The following is a 25,754-nucleotide window of genomic DNA, read 5'->3' on the forward strand; positions in this document are numbered from 1 at the left end:
TAGTTAATCTGTAATCAACAGCTATTAAGACTTGTTTTCTCAGTCTTCCTTTATAGTACCTGCACCCAGCACAAGCGATTATGTTATGATGTTGGCAGATAAATAACAAGTCATAATCATCTTAGTTCTGCTGGAGTTGCCAGAGTGCTGATCATGAACCACTCTCTTTTATCTAAAGCTTTGGATTTGGACTGCATTGGAAGAATAGTGTTTTCACTGGATCCTTCTTAGGTAATGCTTTGATTGATAACTGTTATAATGAGCAGTAACAGAATGACAATGTACTGTATCATTTCCTCCATTTTACTACACTGTGGAGCTATCAAATAATCTCTTGCAGTGCGCATCATTATAATACTTACTTTTCTATATTTCATAAAGGAAGTGTACTTTATATAAAGCACAGCTGACACATCTAGTTAGAGATTAGATTAGATTAGTATTTGTTCCATAGATCATGAATACGACACTTCGTAATGATGTGGAACATGTCAGGTTAATAAAAGGTGTCTATACAAGATATTACATTACACAAAATATTACATGACACTTAATATTTTTAATTTTTTTGTGAGGGTTGGGAAATTAACCACTTACTATATCCAAAAATTCATCTAATGAGTAGAAGGAGTTGCCATTAAAAAATTCTTTTAATTTCCTTTTAAATGCTATATGGCTATCTGTCAGATTTTTGATGCTATTAGGTAAGTGACCAAAGACTTTTGTGGCAGCATAATTTACCCCCTTCTGAGCCAAGTTAATGCATACGAATTGCAGGTGGCAATTAACCACACAGAAAGATTAAGTACTCACTTCTATCTTTTGGTGTATCAATCTGCTTCCGACTCCAGCACACATAAAACCAGACACTCACTTTGTAGCTACAGTAGCCAGTGAGACAAACCTTTATATACACACTTCTAGAGGAATTTTGCATGCCCATTATTGTATCGAATTGAGGTGTGTCACTAACTGCATGGACTTATATTCTTTTTGTGTAACACTGTCATGAATCTTAATTAATGACTCAATCAGTGGTGTTCTGAAATAATTGCTTCTGGAAGGCCTCTGAATGAGTAAACAATGATAAAATTCTATTTTCCATGGGTCCATTTCATTGTGAACTGTGTTACAACCAGAACTCTGCAAAACATAGTGTACAAAATCAGCACCTCATTTTATTCAACTCGAAAAGAAGGAAGGAAGATTTAGAGTTTAACATTCCATCAACAATGAGGTCATTAGAGATGGAACACAAGTTCAGATTAGGGAAGGATTGCAAAGGAAATCAACTGAGCCATTTCAGACCATCCTAGCATTTGCCTTAAGCAATTTAGGGAAATCATGGAAAGTCTAAATCTGGAAGGCCAGTCGGGGATTTCAGCTGTCATCTTCCTGAATGCCAGTCAAAGTGCTAACCACTGCACAGCCTCACTCAGTTCATTCAGCGGTAGAACTGCAGCAGGAAAAAGATATGAGAAGCAGAAAAGAGTAAATTAATTGCAGCATTTCTCATCTGTTTGAATGGTGCATGTTGCCAGCTTGCAGAGCATACAAATGACACTTTTTTTATTGCACTTGATTGGACAGAACTGAGTACATTGCTGATAATACTTTGGAAGCCTCTTTACTTTTTCAGAGAGCCAGAAATGAATTACTAGGTGTACCTTTATAGATCACAACACACTGATCATTTGCTCTAATCTGCAGAGTATGCTTCATACAGCAGATTTTTTTTTTCTTTTACTAAGTACCACATTTTCTGTCCAACAGACAAAACTTTAGTTACATCATTAGTTTCAGAAAGAGTAAGGAAAAATAAGCCCTCAAGAGAAAATAAATCCTCAACTTGATTCGTTTACATGTAATGTTAGATAAAGGAGAAACGTCACTTGAACATGTCATATCCATGAGAAAACATTTGGCCACTTTAAAAAATATTTCTGGTAATTTTACTTACTGGAAAAAGTAAATCCACTGAAAAAAGTAAGTATTAAAACAATAATGGAAATTTCTGGATTGGACAATGCATAAAATAAAAAGTTGAATAATGTTTGGCACTTAGATAAGGGTAACAGAAAACAGTATTCACATTAGCTTTTGAGCTCACACTCTTTTTCTAGCAAAAGTACACATATTCACATACACAACAACATAGATACCCAAACACACACTCCCATGACTGCATCCAGACTGAATATTGATTATTGGGAACAGGGGCCTGGGCTGATGGAGGTGTGGAGGAGTTGGGAAGGGAGCACAAGGCAGGGAGGAAGTGGCGGGATAGTATGAGGCAAGTCTTTTGAGAGATGATTCAGTGACTGCACAACAAGAAGAAAGAGTTCAGAAGTAGAGCATGAAAGAGATATACGGAGAGGGGGAGGGAAGAGGGAAAGGAGAGGAGGGTGGAGGTGAAGACGGAGATAGGGAGGGAAAGAGAAAGTTAGAGGTGTGGAAAAGGGGGAGGGAGGGGGAGAGAGAGAGAGAGAGAGAGAGAGATAATGCTCACTATGAGACAGGAGGAAGAGCAGTGGGGGAATGCAGTACAATATCTGGACGGGGAAGGAGAGACGTGTGCAGGAGAGAGAATGGAAATGTTGAAGTGAGACACTGTGAAACTGGTTAGCCAATGTTTAGGTCAGGGGGGGCTTGTGAGAGCACAGGATATGCTGGAGAGACAGTTCTTACCTGCACAGTTCAAAGAAACTTATGGTTGAATTAAGTATCAAAATGGTCTGCATATTTAAGTCATTTCCATTGTGGTGCACAGCATGTTTGGCAACTGGATGGTCAAGTTTGCCCTGTGCCACAGTGTGACAGTGACCATTCATGCGAGTAGATAGTTGGTTACTTGTCATGCCCACATAGAATAAACAAGCCCCTCAACAACCCATGAAGGCCCACATAGAATGCTGAACAGTAATTGCAGTGTAGTTGATATATACCATGGCTACTTTTACACATGGCCCTGTGTTTTATTGGGTAGAAAATGCCTGTAAATGGATTGTGGTAAAAAGTGGTTGGTGGGTGTACGATCCTGGTCTTGCACATGTTCGACCACAATGGAGCGACTCGTGGGGTCCAAGTTTGGAAGCAAAATTGGAATAGGGGTGGATAAGGATATCCTGTACATTGAGTGAGTGGTGGAATTTGAGTCCATTGGTGTTCCAAAGCACTGTATGGAACAAGTATTTGAATGTTGTGAGGTGTAGTTGAATTAAGTGGAACTAAACTTCAAATTGTTGTTATTTGTAGGCCCCTTGACACTGATTTCAGAAAATTTCTGCTCAAGCTTTAGAAGGTTCTTGGTTCACTTTATAGGAAGTACAGAAAATTAGGTGCATGTGGTGACTTTATATGAATTTTGTAAGCGAGTGTTCAAGAAAGAGGCTGCTGGTAGATCATCTTCGTAATTCATATCACCTGATGCAAACTGAATGCTTTCCAGTGAAAGTCCAGGTAAACATTAGCACAACTATAGACAATATTTTTGTTCATTCTTTATTACTAGAAGGTCATTTTTTTAGCAAACAGATGAGTGGCCTTTCAGGCCATGATGCACAAATTTTAATGCTAAAAGGTTTTTGTGCTCAATTAATTGTTAAATATAATTATAAACTATTTAAGAAAGCTAATCCAGTTGGAGTAGAGACCTTGTTAAATCTCATTAAGGGTCAAGAGTGGCAGGATGTTTATAGTGCTGTTTACCTAGAAAATAAATATAATGATTTCCTCAATATATTTCTGATTCTCTTTGAAAGTTGCTTTCCATTAGAGCATTCAGGGTATTAGCACCAACAGGCAGCCTGGTTGGCCGACTAAGGGGAGGTAAATATCATGTAGAACAAAGTGGGAATTATATAAAATGCTAGAAGCAGTCACAATGAAGCTGCAGCAGCCCATTACAAACAGTATTGTAAGGCGATGGAAAATGTTATTAGCAAGGCAAAAAGTATGTGGTATGCAACTAGAATAGCTGATTCTCAGTACAAAATTAAAGGCATATGGCCAGTCATGAAGGGAGTGTCTGGTCAGCAGCACTAGGTTGAGGTATAAAGTCAGTGCATAGTAGAAATGTTACTGAGAAGTTGGGCATATTCACAGTATTTAGTAATCACTTTCTGAATACAGCATGTGAACTAAATAAAAGTTCCTGCTGGGAATCACATAACTATCCTGGGAATCACATAACTATCTTAGAAAATAACTTTCTGAGACTATTACCTGAAATACTCCTCCATGAACCAGACAAGAGGTAGACTGAGTCAGTAATGAAATCACTAAAGATTAAGGTCTGTCATGGATATGGCAGGGTATCTAGCATAGTTTTGAAGCATTATTCTGCGTATTTTAACATAATACTTAACCACACCTGTAACTTTTCCTTTCAGAATGGTCAGTTTCATACCTGATTAAAGTACTCAGTAGTGTAAGGGATAATGGAGTAAGGGATAATGGAGACAATTTTAGACGTATTCCTATGCCATTGGTGTTTACAAAAGTTGTTGAAAAGGCCGTATATGCAAATGTAACCAATCATTTCAATTCACACAATTTGCTGTCAGATGTACAGTTTGGTTTTAGAAGGGATTAACAGCTGAAAATGCTATATTCTCTTTTCTCTGTGAGTTTCTGGATGGATTAAATAAAAGGCTGTGAATGCTAGGCATCTTCTTTGATTTAACTAAGGCATTTGATTATGTTGATCACAAAATATTACTGCAGAAGTTGGACCATGATGGAATAAAGGGAGTAGATCATAGTTGGTTCACCTCTTACTTTAAGAACAGACAGCAGAACGTCATTCTCTGCACTACAAAGAATGGCTGCGACATGCAATCCCAATGGGGCACAGTTAAATGGGGGTGCCCCAGAGGTCAGTGCTGGGGCTGCTGCTGTTTCTTATTTATATAAATGACATGCCCTCAAGTCTTACAGGTGATTCTAAAATATTTATGTTTGTTGATGAAACCAGCTTGATAGTGAAGGATAGTGTATGCAATATTGACACAGTACCAAATAATGCAGTTCAAGACATAAGTTCATGGCTTGTAGAAAATAAATTTATTCTGAATCACAGTAAGACTCAGTTTTTACAGTTTCTAACACACAATTCAACAAAAACTGACATTTTAATGATACAGAATGGGCATATGATTAGTGAAACGGAACAATTCAGATTCCTAGGCATTCAGGTAGATAGTAAGTTGTCATGGAAAGCCCATGTTCAGGATCTTGTTCAAAAATTAATGCTGCGTTATTTACCATTGGAACAGTATTGGAAATACACTGAAGTGCTAAAGAAACTGGTATAGGCATGCATATTCAAATACAGAGATATGTAAACAGGCAGAATATGGCATTGTGGTCGGCAATGCCTTTATAAGACAAGTGTCTGGCACAGTTGTTAGATGGGCTACTGCTGCTACAATGGCAGGTTATCAAGATTTAAGTGAGTTTAAATGTGGTGTTACAGTCAGTGCATGGGTGATGGGACACAGTATCTCTGAGGTAGCGATGAAGTGGGGATTTTTCTGTACGAGCATTTCACAAGAGTACCATGAGTATCAGGAATCCAGTAAAATATCAAATGTCAAAAATCGCTGTGACCTGCAAGAATGGGACCAATGACGACCGAAGAGAATTGTTCAACATGACAGAAGCGCAACCCTTCCACAAATTGCAGCAGATTTCAATGCTGGGCCATCAACAAGCATCAGTGTGTGAACCATTCAATAAAACATCATCAGTGTGGGCTTTCGGAACTGAAGGCCTACTCGTCTACCCTTGATGACTCTGCAACACAAAGCTTTATGCCTTCGCTGGGCCCATCTACACTGATGTTGGACTATTGATGATTGGAAACATGTTGCCTGGTGAGACAAGTATCATTTCAAATTGTATCAAGTAGATGGATGTGTACAGTTATGGAGACAATCTCATGAATCCATGGATACTAAATGTCAGCAGGAGACGGTTCCGTAATGGTGTGGGGCGTGTGCAGTTCGATATGTGTAGATATGACTCTGGCAGGTGACACATACATACCGTATTTACTCGAATCTAAACCGCACTCGAATCTAAGCCGCATCTGAAAAATGAGACTCGAAATAAAGGGAAAAAAACAATTCCCGAATCTAAGCCGCACTTGAAATTTGAGAAAAAGTTTTAGGCCGCACCTCCAAATCGAAACAAAGTTGGTCCATTGTAATATGAGACACAATTTAGTCGAAAGAAAGACGATACAGCTACAGTAGTTTGGTTCGAGTCATAAGCTTAGCAGTTAAGCTTTACCAGGTAGCCATTGCTATGTGTCAGACGCTCCGTCCGTATTTTTACGGGTACCATTCCTTTTTCACGTGCTTCGTCTGGTTTGAATCGATTGCTTATTTTGCTTTGATCTGATAAGTGCCGTTTTCTTTGTTATAGGTGTTTACGTCACTCTAAGCTGAAAATGCATTACTGTACTGCGTCATGCATTGTTTGTCGCATTCTGATAGTGTGTGTTTACGGCCTGTCGCCGCTCGCGGCATGGCTTGCTTTTGTGCGCGCTACCACCGCTTAAACGAAAAACAAAAAGGACAGGAATCATCTCATTAGCGAAACAATGGCAAGAGACTGCTATTTGTTGTTACTTACACTGCTGCTTTCTTTGATAATGATCAACAAGAACCAAACAATAGACTGCGTATGATACAACATGTTCTGAACGAGAGTTAGGCAAAAATTTTTCTCCGTTTGAAAACCTTTGCGGCCACTTCTGTAGTACATCAAATTCTGCACAGAAATTAGTCATCTTAGATTTAAAAATCTAGTCAGTTTCCGTGCTTCATTTACGTATATTCTTCCGCATTTGCTGTTGTCTCATTCTAGTTTCGTAGTTTATTAGGCAGATAGGATTTAAATGAGATAGCAGCAAACACGAAAGAATATATGGCAAAATGTTTATATTCGTATTATTCTTATGGTTAAGAGAATACTGCATGTGATTCACATTTCATCAGGTTCCTATTGGCAACAGTCTTACCAGTCGGATTTTCGTAGTGCATTGAAATTCTGCTACATTCGAAGATGATCAATATGGAATTTGTATTTACTTCGTTGGATAATGTATGAAAATGCAGTGGTCGAAACTCGGGGCGGAGAAAAAAAGGTGGACTTCCACCTTTTTTTAAAAAAATTTATTTACTGACACAGAGGTTTTGGCGCCAGTTTTTTGTCTGTGCCTACAAAGCATGCCTGTGTAGCGCTACATATATTCGACGGCAGAAGTTAGTTGTGGCGGCACCTACCAACATTTTTCAGAACTTCCGCTTGCTTTGCACTCGATTCTAAGCTGCAGGCGGTTTTTTGGATTACAAAAACCGGAAAAAAAGTGCGGCTTAGATTCGAGTAAATACGGTAAGCATCCTGTCTGATCACCTGCATCCATTCATGTCCATTGTGCATTCCAATGGACTTTGGCAATTCCGACAGGACAATGCGACACCCAAAATGTCCAGAATTGCTACAGTGTGGCTCCAGGAACACTCTTCTGTGTTTTAACACTTCTGCTGACCACCAAACTCCCCAGACATGAACTTTATTGAGCATATCTGGGATACCTTGCAACGTGCTGTTCAGAAGTGATCTCCACCCCCTCGTACTCTTATGGATTTATGGACAGCCCTGCAGGATTCATGGTGTCAATTCCCTCCAGCACTACTTTAGACATTAGTCAAATCCATGCCACATCGTGTTGCAGCATTTCTGTGTGCTTGTGGAGGCCCTACACAGTATTAGGCTGGTGTACCAGTTTCTTTGGCTCTTCAGTGTAAGTTACAGTTCAACATGAAGAGTAGTCTACTTTGCTTATTTCCCTTTGCTTATGATGTATGGTACTATTTTGTGATGTAACTCTTCTGATTCAAAAACGAGGTTTTTGGCTTAGAAATGGTTGGTTAGACCCTTATTTGGTAAGTTTGCAAACCTCCTATCAACCCCTGTTAAGCAATGTGGGAATTCCAACATTGACATCACAATACATATTTTCTCTAATGTCATCTGTTATTAACAACATCAGTTTAGTCTCAAGATTAGCAGCTTTCACTCATTTAATACTTGGCAGAAGTCCAACCTGCATTTGGAATGTATCTCCTTGACTCTTGTGAAGAAAGGCATACAGTATTCTGCTGCATCCATTTCCAATAAGTTACCACAAGAATTCAAAATCTTAGCTGTAAGCTACACACTGTCAAGTCTAAACTGAAGAGTTTCCTCATGGCTCACTGCTGCTATTCTGTCTAGGAACTCCTTGAAACATTAAAAAAATTAATCTAATTCCTGTGTTATGTTGTTGATTATGTTTATTTAAACTTTCGGCTTGACATCTACTTAGGATTCATACCTCAACAGTGTGGGAAAAGATAGATTGTTTCTTATTATCATAAAGAAGACATGTTAAGCTGCAGATAAGCACAGTTAAAAGACACTTACACAAAGCTTTCGGCCACAGCCTTCATCAGCAAAAGAGAAACAGAGAAACACACACCATTGATGCACATCATTCATTCATACAAGCAAGCACACCTCACACACACACACATGATCTCCAACTCCAGCAGCTAAAATCAAATGCGAGAATGCATTCAGGTCTGAGGTACCAGAGCTGGCGGTCATGTGTGTGTGAGGTATGTTTGCTTGTATGTATGAATGATGTGTGTTTTTCTGTTTCTCTTTTGCTGATGAAGGCTGTGTCCATAACTTAATGTGTCTTCTTTACGGCAAATAGCAATCTGTCTTTTCCTACATTGCTGACATTGGCTCTGAGCTCTATGGGACTTAACATCTATGGTCATCAGTCCCCTAGAACTTAGAACTACTTGAACCTAACTAACCTAAGGACATCATACAACACCCAGTCATCACGAGGCACAGAAAATCCCTGACCCCGCTGGGAATCGAACCCGGGAACCTGGGCGTGGGAAGCGAGAACGCTACCGCACAACCACGAGCTGCGGACGCTGACATTCCTACTTGGATTTTTTTAATCTATTATTACTCTTCTGTTATAATTTCATGTACTGACTTGTTCCATGACCATGGAGACTTGCTCCTCAGTGGTCCTACAGAACATGATATACACTACTTTCAATGGTGTGGGCAGGATTTTGGGTAGGATATCCCTCATATCAAGGCAGGGGGAAAGATAATCAAAGGCCTGGTAAAGGATGTGGTTCAGTTTTTCAAGGCCAAGATAATACTGAGTGATGAGAGGAATACTGGTCAGGGGCTGAATAACAGGTTTATCGATGTTAGAGGAGGAGATGGCATGAGAGATCTGTTTGTGGATGAGCTGGGTAGAATATTGTCTGTCAGTAAAAGCTCTGATAAGGTTATTGATATGTTTCGGCAGTTCCTGGTTTCCACTGCTGATGCAGCTTCCATGGTTGGCAAGACTGTAAGGAAGAGGCTTTTCGATTTGGAACAGATGACAGATATGAAAGTGAAGGTACTGCCTGTGGTTGGTGCATGTGATATGAATAGATGTATTTATGGAGCCATGTAAGAGGTGGAGATCACCATTTAGGATGGTGGCTCATTGAGTTGAAAAGGATCAAGTGAAGCAGATCTGCGAGTAATGTTGAAGTTATGGATGAAAGAGCAAAAGATTGTCATTGCCTTGAATCCAGGAGGAGGAGGAGATTAGTGTTTAATGTCCTGTTGACAATGATGTCATTAGAGACAGAGTACAACTGTGGATTAGGGAAGGCTGGAAAAGGAAAGTGGCTATGCCCTTTCAAAGGAACCAACCTAAATCAGGATGGCCATAAGCAAGTTTGAACCATTGTCCTCCCAAATGCAAGTCCAGTGTATTAACCACTGCGCTACTCCACTTGATGCCTCAAGTCTAGGTCATGAAAATGTCATCAGTGAATATGAAGCAGACAAGGGGTTTAGGTGTTGACAAGATGGGAATGATTCCTACAGATACCCCATTAAGTTGGCTTTGGTTGACACTATTTGAGCACCTAAGGAACTATCAGATTTGTGTATGGATTTGGCCTTTGAAAGTGAAATAATTATGGGTCAGTATGTGGTTGGCTAGGAGGATTAGAAAATAGGTGCTGAGTTTGGTATCAGGAAGGTTTTGGCCTTATGACCATGAACTTGGAGGATGTTGGTGTACAGGGATGTTGCATCCACAGTGACCACCAAGGAGTCTAATGTTAATGGGGCATGAACTGAGGAAACGTGCTGAAGGAAGCATGCAGGGGCTTGAATGCATAATAAGTAGGAAAGTTGCCAGAGACCCTCAGCCACATAGTCACTAAGATTCATGACCACTTTGGCTGAGCCTTTGTCTTTGGGAAAAATGGTAATGTCTGGAGTGGTTTTCAGGTCACGTTTGTGTTCCATAGGAGTGATGCTGGACCCTCTGGAGGGTAGTTTAGGTAAAGAAAGCCAGGTCAGGTAGAAGTGAGGACTTGTTGAAAGGTTGGTTGGAAGGGGAGGGAGATCACAGTTGTGAAGATGTTTGAACTGTTTTGAACAAGGTTCTGTGTGGGGTACATCAGGAAGAAATGTTCCCAATGCAGAGAACAAGTAAAGAAAACAATGTCTTTCACATGTCCATCTTGGGTGAACTTATGGTTTGGGCTAAATGTGAGGGCTTTAAAAAATACTATGACTTGTGTAAGGGTCAGCATTTTGGCAGAAAGGTTGACGGAAGTGTTATGGAATGCGTGATCAGGAACTCTGTGTTTCGTGGAGTGTGTAGAAAACTTTTGGGTATGTGAAAGTTGGATCAGTTCAGCAAGGCATGATTGGGAACTTGTGAGGGGACAGGATCAGAGTGGTAGGTTCTTTCTTGGCAATAGGTAATCACTTGCAGGCATAAAACTGTAGGCATAGCTGGGACATCTTCCTCAGATGGTACTTAGAATAATGCTTTTCTAACTGTTGCATGACAAAAGTTTCTGTTTCAGTGACAGCTTTCAGAAAGTTGTGGTCACAGAGTAGAAGGATTTTGCAAAAGGAGTAGAGACTTGAATTGCATTATTAAGAAGGATGAGATTAGTAAGGACAAGGGTGAGATACTGATGGAAAAGGTGAAGGTTCTTGTGGTAGAAAGAGTGATTGCCTGATCTGCCTTTGTTGACTAACACTTCCAAAGTATTGTTCGCAATCTCCCATCCTACATTCGACACAGTCCTCACTTCCTTCACTGCCTTTCCACAGTGTCCCATTATCACCAGACTCCTTGTTGGTCACTGTAGATATGATGTCCTTATACACCAACATCTCCTCTTTCCTAATCCTCATAACCAAGCACATCCTAACCCACTTTTGTTTTGCTTTTAATGGGCGAATCTGTAAACACATCTGTGGTACTGCGATGAGTACTCACATGACACCATCATATACCAAATTATTTATGAGTCATCTGGAAGAATCCTTCCTATTCAGTCAACATCTAACACCCCTGTCTGGTTCATATTCATTGATGGCAATTTTTCAATCCCATCTCTTAGAAAGGACAATCTTTGCTCTTTTCTCCATAGTCTCACCATCTACTCCAAACTGCTTCACCTGCTCCTTCTCAGCTCAACGAGCTACCTTCCTTGGTGTCAATCTCCACCTCTTAGATGGCTTCATATGTACATCTGTTTGTATCAAGTGCACCTACAGCTGTCACCTGTTCCATGTAAATAAGTCAGCCTCACCATCCATGGATGACACATCTGCAGTGGAAAGCAGAAACTGTCAAATTACATTGATAACTGTGCCAGAGAATATATTGACAGACAGTATAAAGAACTTGTCCATAAACAGATCTCCATGTCATCTCCTCCTCTGACACCAGGAACCTGTTAACATGCCACTGATCATTACTGCTCTGATCACCCAGTATCACCTTGGCCTTAAAAAGCTGAACCACAGCCTTCACCAGGGCTTTGACTACCTCATGTCATGCCCTGAATTGAGGGATATCCTACCCAAAATCCTATGCACATTACCCAAGTAGTATTCTAGTGCCAACCCAACCTACAGAATATTGTTGTCCATCCCTATTCCAGTCCTGCCCACAAACCTGACCCGGTAGGTCAATCCAGGTACAAGACCTGTCCTATACAACCACTCACCACCTCCTACTGAAGTCCAGTCACAGCATTTCCTACCCATTAAAAGATAGGACCGCATGTGAAAGCAGCCATGTTATACATCAGCTATGTTGCAATTCCTGTACAGCATTCAGCATTCTCCATGGGCATAACAAATTAATGACTGTCCGTCATATGAATGGCCACCGCCAAACAGTGGCAGAGGGCAAACTTGTCCATCCAGTTGCTGATCAGGCTACACTCCACAACATAAATAAATTCAACAGCTGCTTTGTACAGTGGGCAATTTTGATACCCCCTTCTACCACAAATTTCTCTAAACTATGAAGGTGGGAATTGTCTCTCCAGAATTTCCTACACTCTAGTAATCCTCCTAGCCTAAACATCTGCTAACTTATTTCACACTGCCACACCTGAAGTTTCTCACTCTTCCTTCAGTCCAGACCAGTCCTTCCCTGCCCATATCGTGTAGTGCCTCCCCTAACCCCCTTGCTCCCAACACCTTGTGGGCATTCTCTCTCTCTCTCTCTCTCTCTCTCTCTCTCTCTCTCTCTCTCTCTCTCTCCCTCCCTCCCTCCCTCCCTCCCTCCGTCCCTCCCTCCCTCTCTCCCTCTCTCTCTCTCTCTCTCTCTCTCTCTCTCTCTCTCTCTCTCTCTCTCTCTCTCACTCACTCTCACTGTCTCTCCCTGTGTCCCACCCTCTCTGCCCCCCTTTCCCTCCCTTACCACACCTCTCCCTTTTTCTTTCCCCTCCCTGTTTCTCTGTTCATCTCCACCTTCCTCTCCTTTTCCTCCCCCCCCCCCCACCCCACCTCTCTCCCTCTCTCTGTATCTCCTGTGTGCCTTACCTTCTGAACTCCTTTAGTCCGTCAAAAGACCTCACTCAGACTATCTCACTACCGCCTCCTTGCTTCATGCATCCTTCCTTACCCTCTCCCCACTTCTCATCTGCCCAGGCAATACTGTCTCGACACAGCTGTGGGACTGTGTGTTTTGGTGTCTGTGTGGTATTGTATGTGAATGTGTGTCCTATTGCTAGTAAAAGAGCAAGAGCTTGAAAGCTAGTGTGAATACTGTTTTGTGTTATGTGTGTATGCAGCACACATCAGTCTGCTATAAGTATTAGAAAGCATAGACCAAATAAATTAAAAGAAAATAAAAACACTGAGAACTTTTCCTTTGCTAAGAAAGAAGACTTCATATCTGTAGGTATGAGACCCGTGACAAAACTGATGAATTGCACAAGTCACTTAGCTTTCAGCTTTGAAAATCCTCACCACAACACAATTTCCCCTCCATGTGGAATGTGTATGTCATTAAATTTTGTTTCTAATTCTCCACACCACCATACTTAAGATGACATCACTGAAGGATCTTTGCCTTCCATTTTATGATGCCATTGATTTTCGGTGAGATTCGTTTACTGTCAGGGTACATCTCCCAGCCACATGGTAGGTGTTGCCTAAACTCCTTTATTACATTGCTGCAATGTGTTGTTAGTGTGTAGTGTTAACTGTTTACCAATATGAGGCATGATTCAGGCATATCACTTTAAGAAAATAAGGCATTTCCCATTTTCTTAAATCATTAATTAGATATTGCTTTTTGATAGTTGCTAGAAATTGTAATATACTGGGTTTTTCAGGAGGTATAGTGAACATATTAGGAGGTGTTAGCATTGGTTAACTATAATGCATCATCCCATACAACATGTCTACAATTTTTATTGATTGCATAGGTACAGCTGTTGGAATGCTATTCAAACAAATAGCCACAGAAGTTGTTAAACAGAGGCAAGTAGTTAAGTTCAATGTTGATTTCCCTAAATTCTACCTCTGACTTCGATGCACTTTTGAATTTTCGTGATAACACCATATAACATTTCTGAGGTCATCTCAATGTTCTTTTAGGGCAGCACAATTTATAATGAACAATCAGTTTATCTCTTGTTTCTCCTTTTTATTTGTAGACTTTGCCTTTGTAGTGGCCAAAAAACATGACCATTTCTGCTGATGCACCATCTGGAGAATGTTAGGTTTAGACAAAGTGTCATCTTGGTACTAGAATGTGCTCCCCCATCATATGGGAAGAACATATTCTTGTAGCCAAAGGAACTGCTTCCTGGAATTATGGAAGCTTGTTTTGTGAAAATGTTTATAGCAGGACCCTGTAAGATGATGCAGTGAGACAACAAGTCCAATCAGCTTATTATGTGTCATACTGTACCAATCATTTACAGAGAAGCATTTTCAAAATGTCTCTTCACAAAGTTGTATGGGTTTTTGTTGAACCACCAATGTGAATTTCAAGTGTTATTGATGTAATCATGAATGAAAGTAGCTTCATCATTGAACAGTATTAATGGCATAACTCAGCAATTTGCAACTAGCCAACAACAAAATTCTGGTCATATACCTTCATCTCCTTTGTGAAGGGATTGAATCTGCTGTAGATGAGGGTAAAGCCCATGTACATGTAAAGAAGTCCTCCATATTATTGTGCATAGAACAATCATATGCCTAAGAATTCTGAGTGTTCTTGTTGGACTATGTTCTGCCATTGGAATAATATCTTCTACTTCTTCTCTACTCTGTTCATTTACATCTTCAGACTAAATATGACTGCGAGGCTCTTCACCAGTCTCATGCAGCATAGTGAAAACATGAGTAAACATTCTTGACTCTGGTATTCTGCAAACAGGAAATAATCTACCATTTTCTCTACATGCAGCAGCACCATTTCCATTACAAAACACATACCCTAATACTATATCAGCATATTCAGCAATTGTAAATATGTTAGGTGTGCTTGAATGATACAGTAGAACTTGCTAACAAACCACAATTACAATTACAGTTGAAAAATTCAGTTATATAAACTGAAGCATCAGTTCACAACTTGCACCTCAAACCAAAAATAACAACTGATAAATAAACCCATAGCAGTTGGTGTTCCAACATGTGAAATGATAACTTATCATTGTTCCCAATAAAAATTGGACAGATTTTATATGGAATGTTTTGTTTGAATTAATGTATATGACCACTCCCTAAAATGCTCACTATTCCTTCTGAAACAACCTGTAAGAAGTAAATGTTTGATAACAGTTGATCAGTTGAATAAATGAGTACCCTTTACCAGGTTGAAAAAAAATTTTTTTTCCACATTAAGGAAGAGATATTTTTGACTCCTAATGTGGTTATAAATGACCTACTGTTATTTTAATAAAATTATCTTAATAATTTTCAGCTGTTAAAATCAATACACTGCAAAAAACAGAGAGATAATCACTTTTTGCAAATGATTTTTTATGGATATTTTTCATTTTGCTCCTACTTTCTCAAATATTTGTAAATGTTTGAAACCTCTAGAAGGCACGCACTAGGTCAACAGTCCAGCTATTGTAATACAAGAACTTTTAGATACACTTATTTTTTAAAAATATTCTTATTTTTTGGTCGTAACCAATATTAATGTAAAGGAAGATATTGTTATTCAGAATAAGATTGTAGTATTAGTACACACACATCTGCAGTCAATGGAACATTGTTTTATGTTTGGTAGTATTTCATTTTTTTAAATATGTGCTTAAATTTCATTTCAATTTATGCTTATATCTTTTAATTATGTTACTTTTTAATGTCTTCAGATAGTGCATTGCATATGACAATATTAAGTATTTTGATACATAAGAAATGTTATATCAGCTGGGAAGAGGCCTATCCTGCATGTCGCTGCTTTCTGCTTCTGCTCAGTGTTAATATTTTGTATGAAAGCAGCCTTTTGTCTCTCTGTCTCTGCCCTGCCCCACCAACTGCAGGTTGACAATGTGGAGGAGAATGCCTGTGGTCGTGCCAATGGTGGCTGCTCACATTTGTGCTTACGAAGGCCTGGAGGATATTCTTGTGCTTGTCCAACTGGCATCCTTCTCAATGAAGATCATCACACATGTAACTCACCTCCTTCCACATACCTCCTGTTTGCCACACGAAGTACCTTGGCAAGAGTCTCACTTGATACACCAGAGCTGTGGGATGTTACACTGCCAATACCAGATGTGCACAATGCCATTGCTGTGGACTTCCATTGGAAGCATAAGAAGATTTATTACACTGATGTTCATCTGGATGTAATCAGGTAGGAATTGATATTTCCATATAGTGTGGAATGGTTTTTATTGTATTTCTTGATAAAATTTGTTGTTTCATTGTGCTAAATATCAAATAAAATGTTCAAACAAAATTCTGTTCACTGTTCAGCAATTAATTTTCAGCAATTGTGTACTATATTACTCTTTTTTTTTTAATTAAGAAGGCTACCATTTAAACTCAAACTGGTGAAATAAATAGTTTATTGTCAGTTGTTTGGAAATTCTGCAAACAGAGAGGTAAACAGTGATAAATATAGTACAGAAATGAACCAGAGAGTTGGTTTAATTAGTTTTTTATAGGTGTGACAAAATTTGCCAGACCTAAAGTAATAAGGGCCAAATTTAACTCCCAGTTTCATTCATTCGTGGCAGTTTATATCCCTCATTTTTTGCTGTTTCATTCATTGTCCACTACTATTTTGTAATTTATATCTTACATTTCTTCATGACTATGCAACAGGAAATACAAAAAACAAATAACTGTACTATAGGAGGCAGAAAGGAGGAAATTCCTGCTCCTAGGGTTAGGTGAAACAAGTGGAAGAAAACTGGGAAAAGGAACCTCTCATTTTATTACAAGTTTTACTGGCCTAGAAATGAAGCAGATACTAAGAATGGAGTGGGGCTTTAAACAGATGCACACATCAGTTTGAGTGTAGTGCAAAAGAGTACCATAGCCATATTGTGTGTGTAGTTGAAGGACAAGAAATGTGTATGAAGTCCATCCACTACACTTAGGATCCTCAAAAGAAGAAAGGGCGGACTTCATCAATAACTTGGAAGCACATGTGGAGTGTGAAAATCTAATTGTAATGGATGATTTTAATACACAGGTTGCCTGACAGTGAACAGGACATAAACACCCTGTGAACCCCATGTGCAAGGAGGTAGCCATGCCGAGGGAGAATGTATACTAGATCTGTGAATGAGAAACATCCTGAAATTTGACAACAATGGTTCGCAAAAGGGAATTCCCATGAAATAACAACTTATAACAGGGTTTGTAAAACTGGTACTGCAACAGATTGCATAACTGAAAATAAATCTATCCAAACAGTAGAACTTCCCAGTGGTGAGGCAATGAGTGATAAGACTCAAATATTACAGGAGTTTTTTTATTATGTAAATTGACAGAGAAAAAATCGATTCACCAAGAGGCAGCAGGAGAACACACACACACAAGGGTTTAACTTTCACAAGCTTTTGGAGCCAGTGACTCCTTCTTATGGCAGAAGAGTTGAAGGGGAGGTAAGAAGGGTGAAGGAAAAGGACTGGAGAGGTTTAGGAAAAAGGGTACAGTCCAGAACAGTCACCCAGAACACCAGGTAAGGAGAGACTTACTGGACAGGATGAGAAGGAAAGACTTTCCTTGAAGGGGAAGGAAGAGGGGTGAAGGAAAAGGACTGTAGAGGATTACTGAAAGGGATGCAGTTTAGGAAAGTCACCCAGAACCCCGCATCAGAGAAGACTTACTGGATAGTTTTCTATCTGGTAAGCCTCCCCTGATGCAGCCAGTCCTTTTCCTTCACCCCTCTTCCTTCCTCTTCAGCCCTTTTGTTTGTGTGTTCTTCTGCTGCCACTTGGTGAGCAGATCTTTTATCCATCCTTTTACTTTCTATTGTCATTAATTGATTATTTTAGGAGTTTTGTAAGGTATTTAGGTACTTTATATAACTTTAATAGACATGATAATTTGTTCATCAGTTCACAACACCACAAATACAATGAACTACGTTAAGTTTTTTAAAATTTTATTTTTGTGGGGGTCCACAGCCTCAAAATGTTTTGAGAGTGAAAATATGGTCCAGGTTGGTTGTATTCTTTTTATTATCTATGCAGTTGGCTAGTTCCAACCTTTGGTCATTTTCAAGCACCTATCTTAAGCTTCCAGCTTCATTTTACATTATAATATACTGCTGTTAAATGTGGACAGGAAAACATCCTATTTATGTGCATATGAGGCATGAAAACAGTACACTATTGTATGTGGATATGTCTGTTAATAGATTTATCCATGTATAATAGTGTAATGTTTTTATGCCACACACACACACATACACACACACATGGAAGTAAGATGTCTTCCTGTCCACATATACCAGCAATATATTATAATGTAAAATAAAGCTCAAGGCTTAAGATACCTGCTTGAAAATGACCAAAGATTGAAACTGGCCAATTGCATAGATGATAAAATGAATGCAACCTACTTGCACCATGTTTTCATTCACAAAACTATGTATGTTGTATCTAAAATGAAAAGCAACAGGTCTGCAGGATCAGATGAATTCCTTCTAAAAATGATCAAAGCATCATCTAGAGAGCTCAAGAAAACAAGGCTATATAGAGTTCTAAACAAGATTTGGAAAGAAAACAACATCATGCCAGTATTTAAAAAGGATGACAAAGTGACAATCAACCACACTAATATAAGAATCTTTGGTTACTGTATTTTCTGATGGTGAGAGATAAGATAAAAGAAATTATTTAATTTAATTGTGATGAGGGATTGGAATTAAATAGCAGAAAAATTAAGAGAAGAAAAAGTGATAACAGTGCGCGGACTGCCAGGAAAGAAATTAGAGGAGATGCTGCCTTGTGGGATTTTCACAGAGTACAAATTAATCATTGCTAACACTTAGTTTAAGATAAATTCATGAAAGAAGGTTGTATACCTGGAAGATACATAGAAATACCAGAAGGTTTCAAATATTTGGAGCTGGAAAACATTTTGAGGAGCGTATGGGAGCACTGACTATGATTTACTAGTTATGAAGTGTAGAATAACGCTGAAGAAATTCCAGAAAGGGTGGAAATTATGGAGATAAGACCTGGTTGACTTGGAACAGTCAAAGGGTACTGCCAGTATGAAAGGGCGCATTAGCCACTCTAAATGAAAGAAGTGAAAGAAATACAATAGAAGATAAATAGATGGTACTGAGAGTTGACATACTGAAGGCAGTAATGTGAAAACCAAGCAGAAGGAGAAGGCTCACTAGAAATATTTGGATAAACACAATTGATACCACTCTCTATTAAGATTTTACATCAATTGAGCAAGTTGGCTAGGAAACAGGGTTCCTCCAGTGGAAACCTGCTGAACACTCACTCCAGATCTTAATCTTATTCACATAACCTTTATTACAGTAAAAGCCGTTATCCTTGGTACTCAAAAGATATACACTAATAAAATTTCAACTCCATTAATCAGTAAATGTATTATTCTTTAAAAACCAGAACATGTAGGATCAAGTCCCAGCAGAAATAACATTAATGTAAAACAGAATTACGTAATTAAATGGGGACTATTAACCTACAGTTATGATTTAAAAGAGAACAGTTTTGTTCAATTCCTTTTTCATCAAACAATATACAACAATATAACACTAAAGCAAATTGCGATGAGCTCTTCCCTGTAATTTGAAGTTATTAAAGGTAGTTTTAAAGTATTCACCAGAAATTTTTATTGTTTACAAATACCAATAGGTGACTGTGTAAGGTCAGCTTTAACCACCTTCTTTGTGGTACATTGCAGGAGATAAAAAAATCATGTAACTTCCAATCTAAGAACAAAATGCTATCAACAAATGACAACTGATCGTTGGAAATTGGTTACAATAACACTAAGTTAGAACTAAGCAGTAAAATACTCCTGAAAACTTAAGCCCAGAAAATTCATGTACCACTATACCATGATGTTCAGCTCTGTTTAACATTGCAGGTCCAGAGCCAGAATGTGTACCATCTTCCTGTTGGTTGTCCAAGAATGGACAAAGCCACTGCAGGCTGCTTGCAACTGCAAAATGACCCCATGGTAGCACAGGAAACCTAGAGCACAAAGTATTATCAGGCTTCTGCAGCAAACACAGAACTGAAATTAGCTAATTCAAATAACATACACTTCAAGACATGAACCTAATTAGCAGTTGCATTGTGTACAATCAACGAAACACAGCAATCCAAAATGGTTGTTTCACAAAAGTCACACTTTGTGGCATAATATGTCAACCCTCCCAAATAGCTTCTTTTGTGATTTCAACTTCTAATGAAGAAATTTTTAGCAGCCACTTGAAAAGAGCGTTAGGTGAGATTAACACTAGCAGTTAAAGCCTTGAAATTCCCACAAGGAAATTCAGAATCCAACGACTGCAATGCAGGCGCTATCTAACATGCCCAATGAGCTCCAATACCAACACAGTCTCCTAAAGCTCAAAGTTTTCATCTTGCCATAGAAACAGCTGTCCAACTTTGCTACCAAATGCCTCAGAGCCCACAGGATGTCTGCACATTGCATTTCATCTGAACAAGGTGTCTAATCCAACCTGTGGTGTTCACTTATTCCTGTTGTTCACACAAGTCTCTTGTGACTACCACACATAGAGCAATTGCTGGCACCAGAGCCCTCCACACTGCCTTGTGGCCCACTTGACAACCTCCTGCTCTGTCCACTACTGCCTTGCATCCAGTGCACTGCTTAAGAGCCTTTTTTTCATCGTGGAAAATGCACCCTCCATCAACCCACCGGTGACATCACTGGAGTAAATTGCATCTGTGGCAAAATTGGTCAGGGTGCACCAATAATATATTAAAATCCACCAAATGAAGCAGGTGAGAAGATTACATAGTCTCAATCATAGGTAAAGCAGAAGGCAAATTTCAGTTCATTTGTAAAATACTGGGAACATGCTGTTGGTCTACAAAATACTCGTCTTTTTTTTTAAAAAAAGAAACTCTGCAGCCCATCGTAGAGTCCTGCTTAAGTGGTATGACCCATACCAACTAGAACAAACAGGCATTAATAAACATATGCAAAGAAGGATGGCACGAATAGTGACATATTCATTTGACCCTTGGGAAAATGTCATGGAAATGCTGATTATCGATTATCCTGAATTGCAAGAGCTCAAAGATAGATGCCAGTTATCCCATGAAAGCCTTAATTATAAAGTTTCAAGAAACAGTGTTAAGTGAAGAATCTAGTAATGTACTACAGCCTATGTATCACTCCTGAAGGGCCTATGAAGACAGGATTACAATAATTACAGAGTGTTCAGAGGCATTTTAGCAGTCATTCATTCTGCATTCTATATGCAAATGGAATGTGAGAAACTAATATGTGATACAATGGAATGTACTCTCAGCCATGTACTTCACAGTTCTTCACAGAGTAATAGGTGTAGATGTAGACAAAACCCGAAAGAGTATAATGACAAAGCAGGAATGAATAGAGGAGAAATGCAGTCCTGTAGAAGGTTGCATGGCTGTGGGAAAAATAAATGCCATGTATTAGAAAATGAAAGGAATCTTTGGAGAAAAGGGAAACAGCAGTTGAAACATCAAGAGCTGAGATAGCAAGGCAGTATTAAACAAAGAATGGAATGCTGAAAGGCAGAAAAAATGTGTAGAAGAACTATGTACACTGATCAGCCAGAACATTGTGACCAATAACCTACTATCAATATAAACCTGTCCAGGCAATAACAGTATCACCTAGCAAGGAATGGCTGCTAGTCAGACACAAGCATTGTGCTTGTGGTATCAGTGAGTGTGCCATCCGTGTGTAGAATGGGGAAGGTGGGTGGTCTATCTGAGCTTGACTGAGGGCAGGTCGTGATGGCCCACAGGCTCAGCACAAGCATTTCAGAATCTGCACAACTTGTTGAGTGTTCAAGGAGTGTTGTGGTGAGTGTCTTCAACACATGGAGAAAACACATCCAGATGTTGAGGGTTGGACGGCCACCCCTCATTACAGATGTTGGATGTTGTAGGCTGGGCAGGCTAGTAAAACAGGACAGGTGGTGGAACTAACATCAGACTTTAATGATGGGCAGAGTACAAGTGTGTCCAAACACACAGTGCACTGAACACTCCAAACACTGGGTCTCCGCAGTTGACGACCCGTGCATGTGCCATTTTAACACCACGACATCAGCATCTATGACTGAAATGGGCATGTGACCTCCAGCACTGGACGTTGACACAGTGGCAGAGAATTGCCTTGTCTAATGAATCCTATTACCATCTTCATTATGCTGGTGGGAGTGCGTGAATCCGTCATCTTCAAGGGGAACAGCTCCTTGACACCTGTACTATGGGATGGAGACAAGCTGGCGGCAGCTCCATTATGCTCTGGGGAATATTCACTTGGGCATCTGTGGTTCCAGTGGAACTTTTACAAGGCACCATGATGCCAAAGGAGTATAGTACACTGGTTGCGGATCATGTACACCCCTTCATGACAATCATGTTTTCCGATGGCAGTGGCGTTTTTCAGCAAGGTAATGCACCATGTCACAAGGCCAGGAATGTGTGGAGTGGTTCAAAGAACACAGTGGCAAGTTACAATTGATGTGTTGACCCCCAACACAATCAAACACATCTGAGATGTGGTCAAACATGTCATCAGAGTTCTTTGGCCCCCTCCCCAGAATGTACAGGAATTAGGTGACTTGTGTGTGCAGATGTGGTGTCAACTCCCTCCTGCAACCTACAAAGGCCTCATTGCTTCCATGCCATGATGCGTTGCCATTGTTATTCATGCTAAAGGTAGACATACCGGTTATTAGGTAGATGGTCAAATTGTTCTGGCTAATCAATTTAAGTGGGAAAAAAATGTAAGACATTATTATAGAAAGGGTAGTGGATGTGGATATTAATGAGATGGGGAAGGAATAATTTGACAGAACACTGAAAGACATAGTTTGAAACAAGGCACCTAAAGTAGATGTGGCCTCAAAATTATTAAATGTCCTTTGAAGAACCAAATATGACAGAACTGTTTGAGATAGATGAAATGTCCCCAGGAGGCAGATGCTGCCAGGTACTTGAGTCTGAATTGCTGAATAGTCATATAGATATTGATATAGATTGCAGGGTATCTCCTTTCTCTTCCTAATCATACAAAGTACAGCCATAATAAGGCTGTAGCTACAGTCATAGCTGATCAGCTGATCCAATCCTGATGGGTTCTTTAATGACATATCCCAGCATTTTGATGTCTGTGTTGTAGTAATCCATTCTGAGTAATGTCGATACTGCTCTTCAATCATTTACATGTTGGGCTGTAGTAATTAAGTATACTGTTAGTGCTTTTGGCAGCAACGTTGACTGTACTTTCTGTCTGCACCATGTATGTTTTGCTACATTGCCAGGGGATTTGACAGGCACTAGACTTCTGTAGTCCAGTGCCATCCTTGCCACTGCCTGTGTTTTAGCCAGTGGGTAGAAAGTCTTTACATTGCATTTCCTGAGAATTCATGCTAATTTCTCAGATAATACACCACTATGTGAAATAAAAGCAGTAGCTACATCCTTCTCAGTATCCTCCTCCATTTCCAGTTTATATTGTTGTTTAGGGAGAAGGGCTTGAGGAATCTGTCACTCTGTACTTGCATGACCTGTATCTGCTTGCAATGAGCTCCCACTGCCCATTGTAGGGACAAAGAGTGCTAACCACCTTATCAATAGGGCATGCATTATCTCTGACAAATTGAAGTCTCCCTCCTGAGTTAAAGCAGCTAAAGAAAATATTCCATGAAAGTTGGTACACTAAAGTGCAAAGAAATGAAAAGATGCAGAAAATGCAGGAGAAGAGGAAAGAGACAGGAGACTTGCCATTCGCTCCTATAAGGGGCACTTTCAGACAAGATGGCGAAATTGCATGGAAGATTTAACATGAAAATTGTCTTCTGACAAGCACCAAAGATGAAAGATAATATTGTCTTTGCAAAGGATCCACTGAATCTTCACATATGATGGACATATAGCAGCGCACGTGAAAGCGTTCACCAGTACATCAGGCAAGTGCCACACTGTATCTCTAAATGATTCAGTAACACATTAGGTGTGTACATCTGGGACAAATGTAAAACAACTGCCTAAATGAGCAATGTACAATTCATTTTGAAAACACGAAGGTACTGGAATAAACCAGTGGCTATTGGGAGACCCAAATAAATGAATCTGTAGGAATAAGGATGCATGAGAATCAGTAGTAATGAAAGTCATCAACTAATTCAGATTGGAATCCTCCCAAGAGCACATCCAGCAGTGGCTAGCACATGAGACAGATCAAGAATGCCCATGCAGAGATTTGAGCACAGCCCATACCCATGCTACCATTCCATCCCCAACCCTCTGCCTGTATTAGACACTAAAGCCCACAGTCAGGTGGAGTGGGTAGCCACCTTGTGCATATAAATGAAGGGGCATGCACAGTATCCCAGAATTTTGGCAAAAGGTATTGAGTTTGATATTTGTTGAAACATTATGAAATCTAAACACTACACCCACCTGGCAGTTTGAGAGCTTTTCATCAGCAGTATAAACTAGGAAAGTCTATGTTCACTTACGGGGCAGTTTTACATGGAGAAGATGCTGTGAAGCTTCAACCAGCTGCAAAAATAATGGGCTGGGAAGGCAATACTTTCCAGCCCATTGGCCTTCTTGCAGTGGTGTTGAGATGAAAACATCTTATCACATGTGGGGAACTGTGTCAACTAGTGATATTGAAGAAGACCACTCAGATATTATGATTGGCAGGCATAGTGATAGTAAGGGAGCACATTCACTTCATATGGAGAGAGCTGGACAAGAACACACAAATCCTGCTCATATGCTGCCTACATATTTCAGGCAACTGCCATCACAGACTTAGAAATGGGCAGACTGCAGCATGCTGACAGTGAAGTGCAGAAGCACCGCAGTGTCACAAAACAGTTTGGCAAATGCAGTAGACTTCCAGGAACTCAGATAGTGAACAAGGAAGCAAATAATAGAAGAGCAGTTGTAAATTTGATAGAGAAAGGACTGAGTGTAGCAACAGCTTTGACACACTCAAAAGGGCTGAACTATGTACAAGGCCCAAAATGGGACCTTATTAGTGAGGTGGAAGAAAAAGTATGAAGCTTGCTGAAAGAAAAAGCAGATGAGATCAAGCAGGAAATCTGCACTCAACAACAAGTACCTACTTCCGAAAGCAAAAGTGACAACAGTGGAACAAAAAACCTCCATCTAAGGATCCAGTCTACAAGAAGCTCAAGGATCCAATGACTATGATGACTAGGAAAATAATTCCTGTGTTGAATAGCTCAGATCTACCAAAGGAAGTGAGGAAGAAGCTGGACCCTAGGGTGCCAGCCACACCATGCCTGTATGGATTTCCCATAATCCACAAAGAAGGAGTTGTCATGTCCACAACAACAAGTCAAGTCCTGGAAACAATATTGAAAGTAACTAAAATGAAATCAGAGTTTGGCGTGGCAGAAGCAGCCACAGAGTGCCACACAGTTGGACCAGAGGGGTGAGATAACAATGGAGCCTATGAAATAAGTAATGTAACAGTAGGAAAGGTCCTTATATGATATAGGAATGAGTAAGGTGAGAGAATCGGTGCTGCATGGTCCTTAACAAATAAAGATGTAAGTGATGTATCAGAATTTTTGAAACAAGGTTTGTGACACAATTAATGAAGCAAGAGCCTTAGATAATAATGGGGTAAGA

The 25,754-nt window shown here is 39.7% G+C and overlaps 1 protein-coding gene across 1 annotated transcript in view; it reads left to right on the plus strand.

Annotated features, from left to right (window-relative positions):
• The window catches only part of LOC126252420 (low-density lipoprotein receptor-related protein 4), an 827,262-nt gene that overhangs the window by 781,452 nt on the left and 20,056 nt on the right, over positions 1–25,754 (plus strand). The window contains exon 27 of the mRNA XM_049953310.1: positions 15,924–16,240. Within this exon, the coding sequence (XP_049809267.1) occupies positions 15,924–16,240 (317 nt within the window). The remainder of the gene's footprint in view (positions 1–15,923; positions 16,241–25,754) is intronic.

The sequence above is a fragment of the Schistocerca nitens genome, chromosome 4 (genome assembly GCF_023898315.1).
Source record: "Schistocerca nitens isolate TAMUIC-IGC-003100 chromosome 4, iqSchNite1.1, whole genome shotgun sequence".
Classification (NCBI taxonomy): domain Eukaryota; kingdom Metazoa; phylum Arthropoda; class Insecta; order Orthoptera; family Acrididae; genus Schistocerca; species Schistocerca nitens.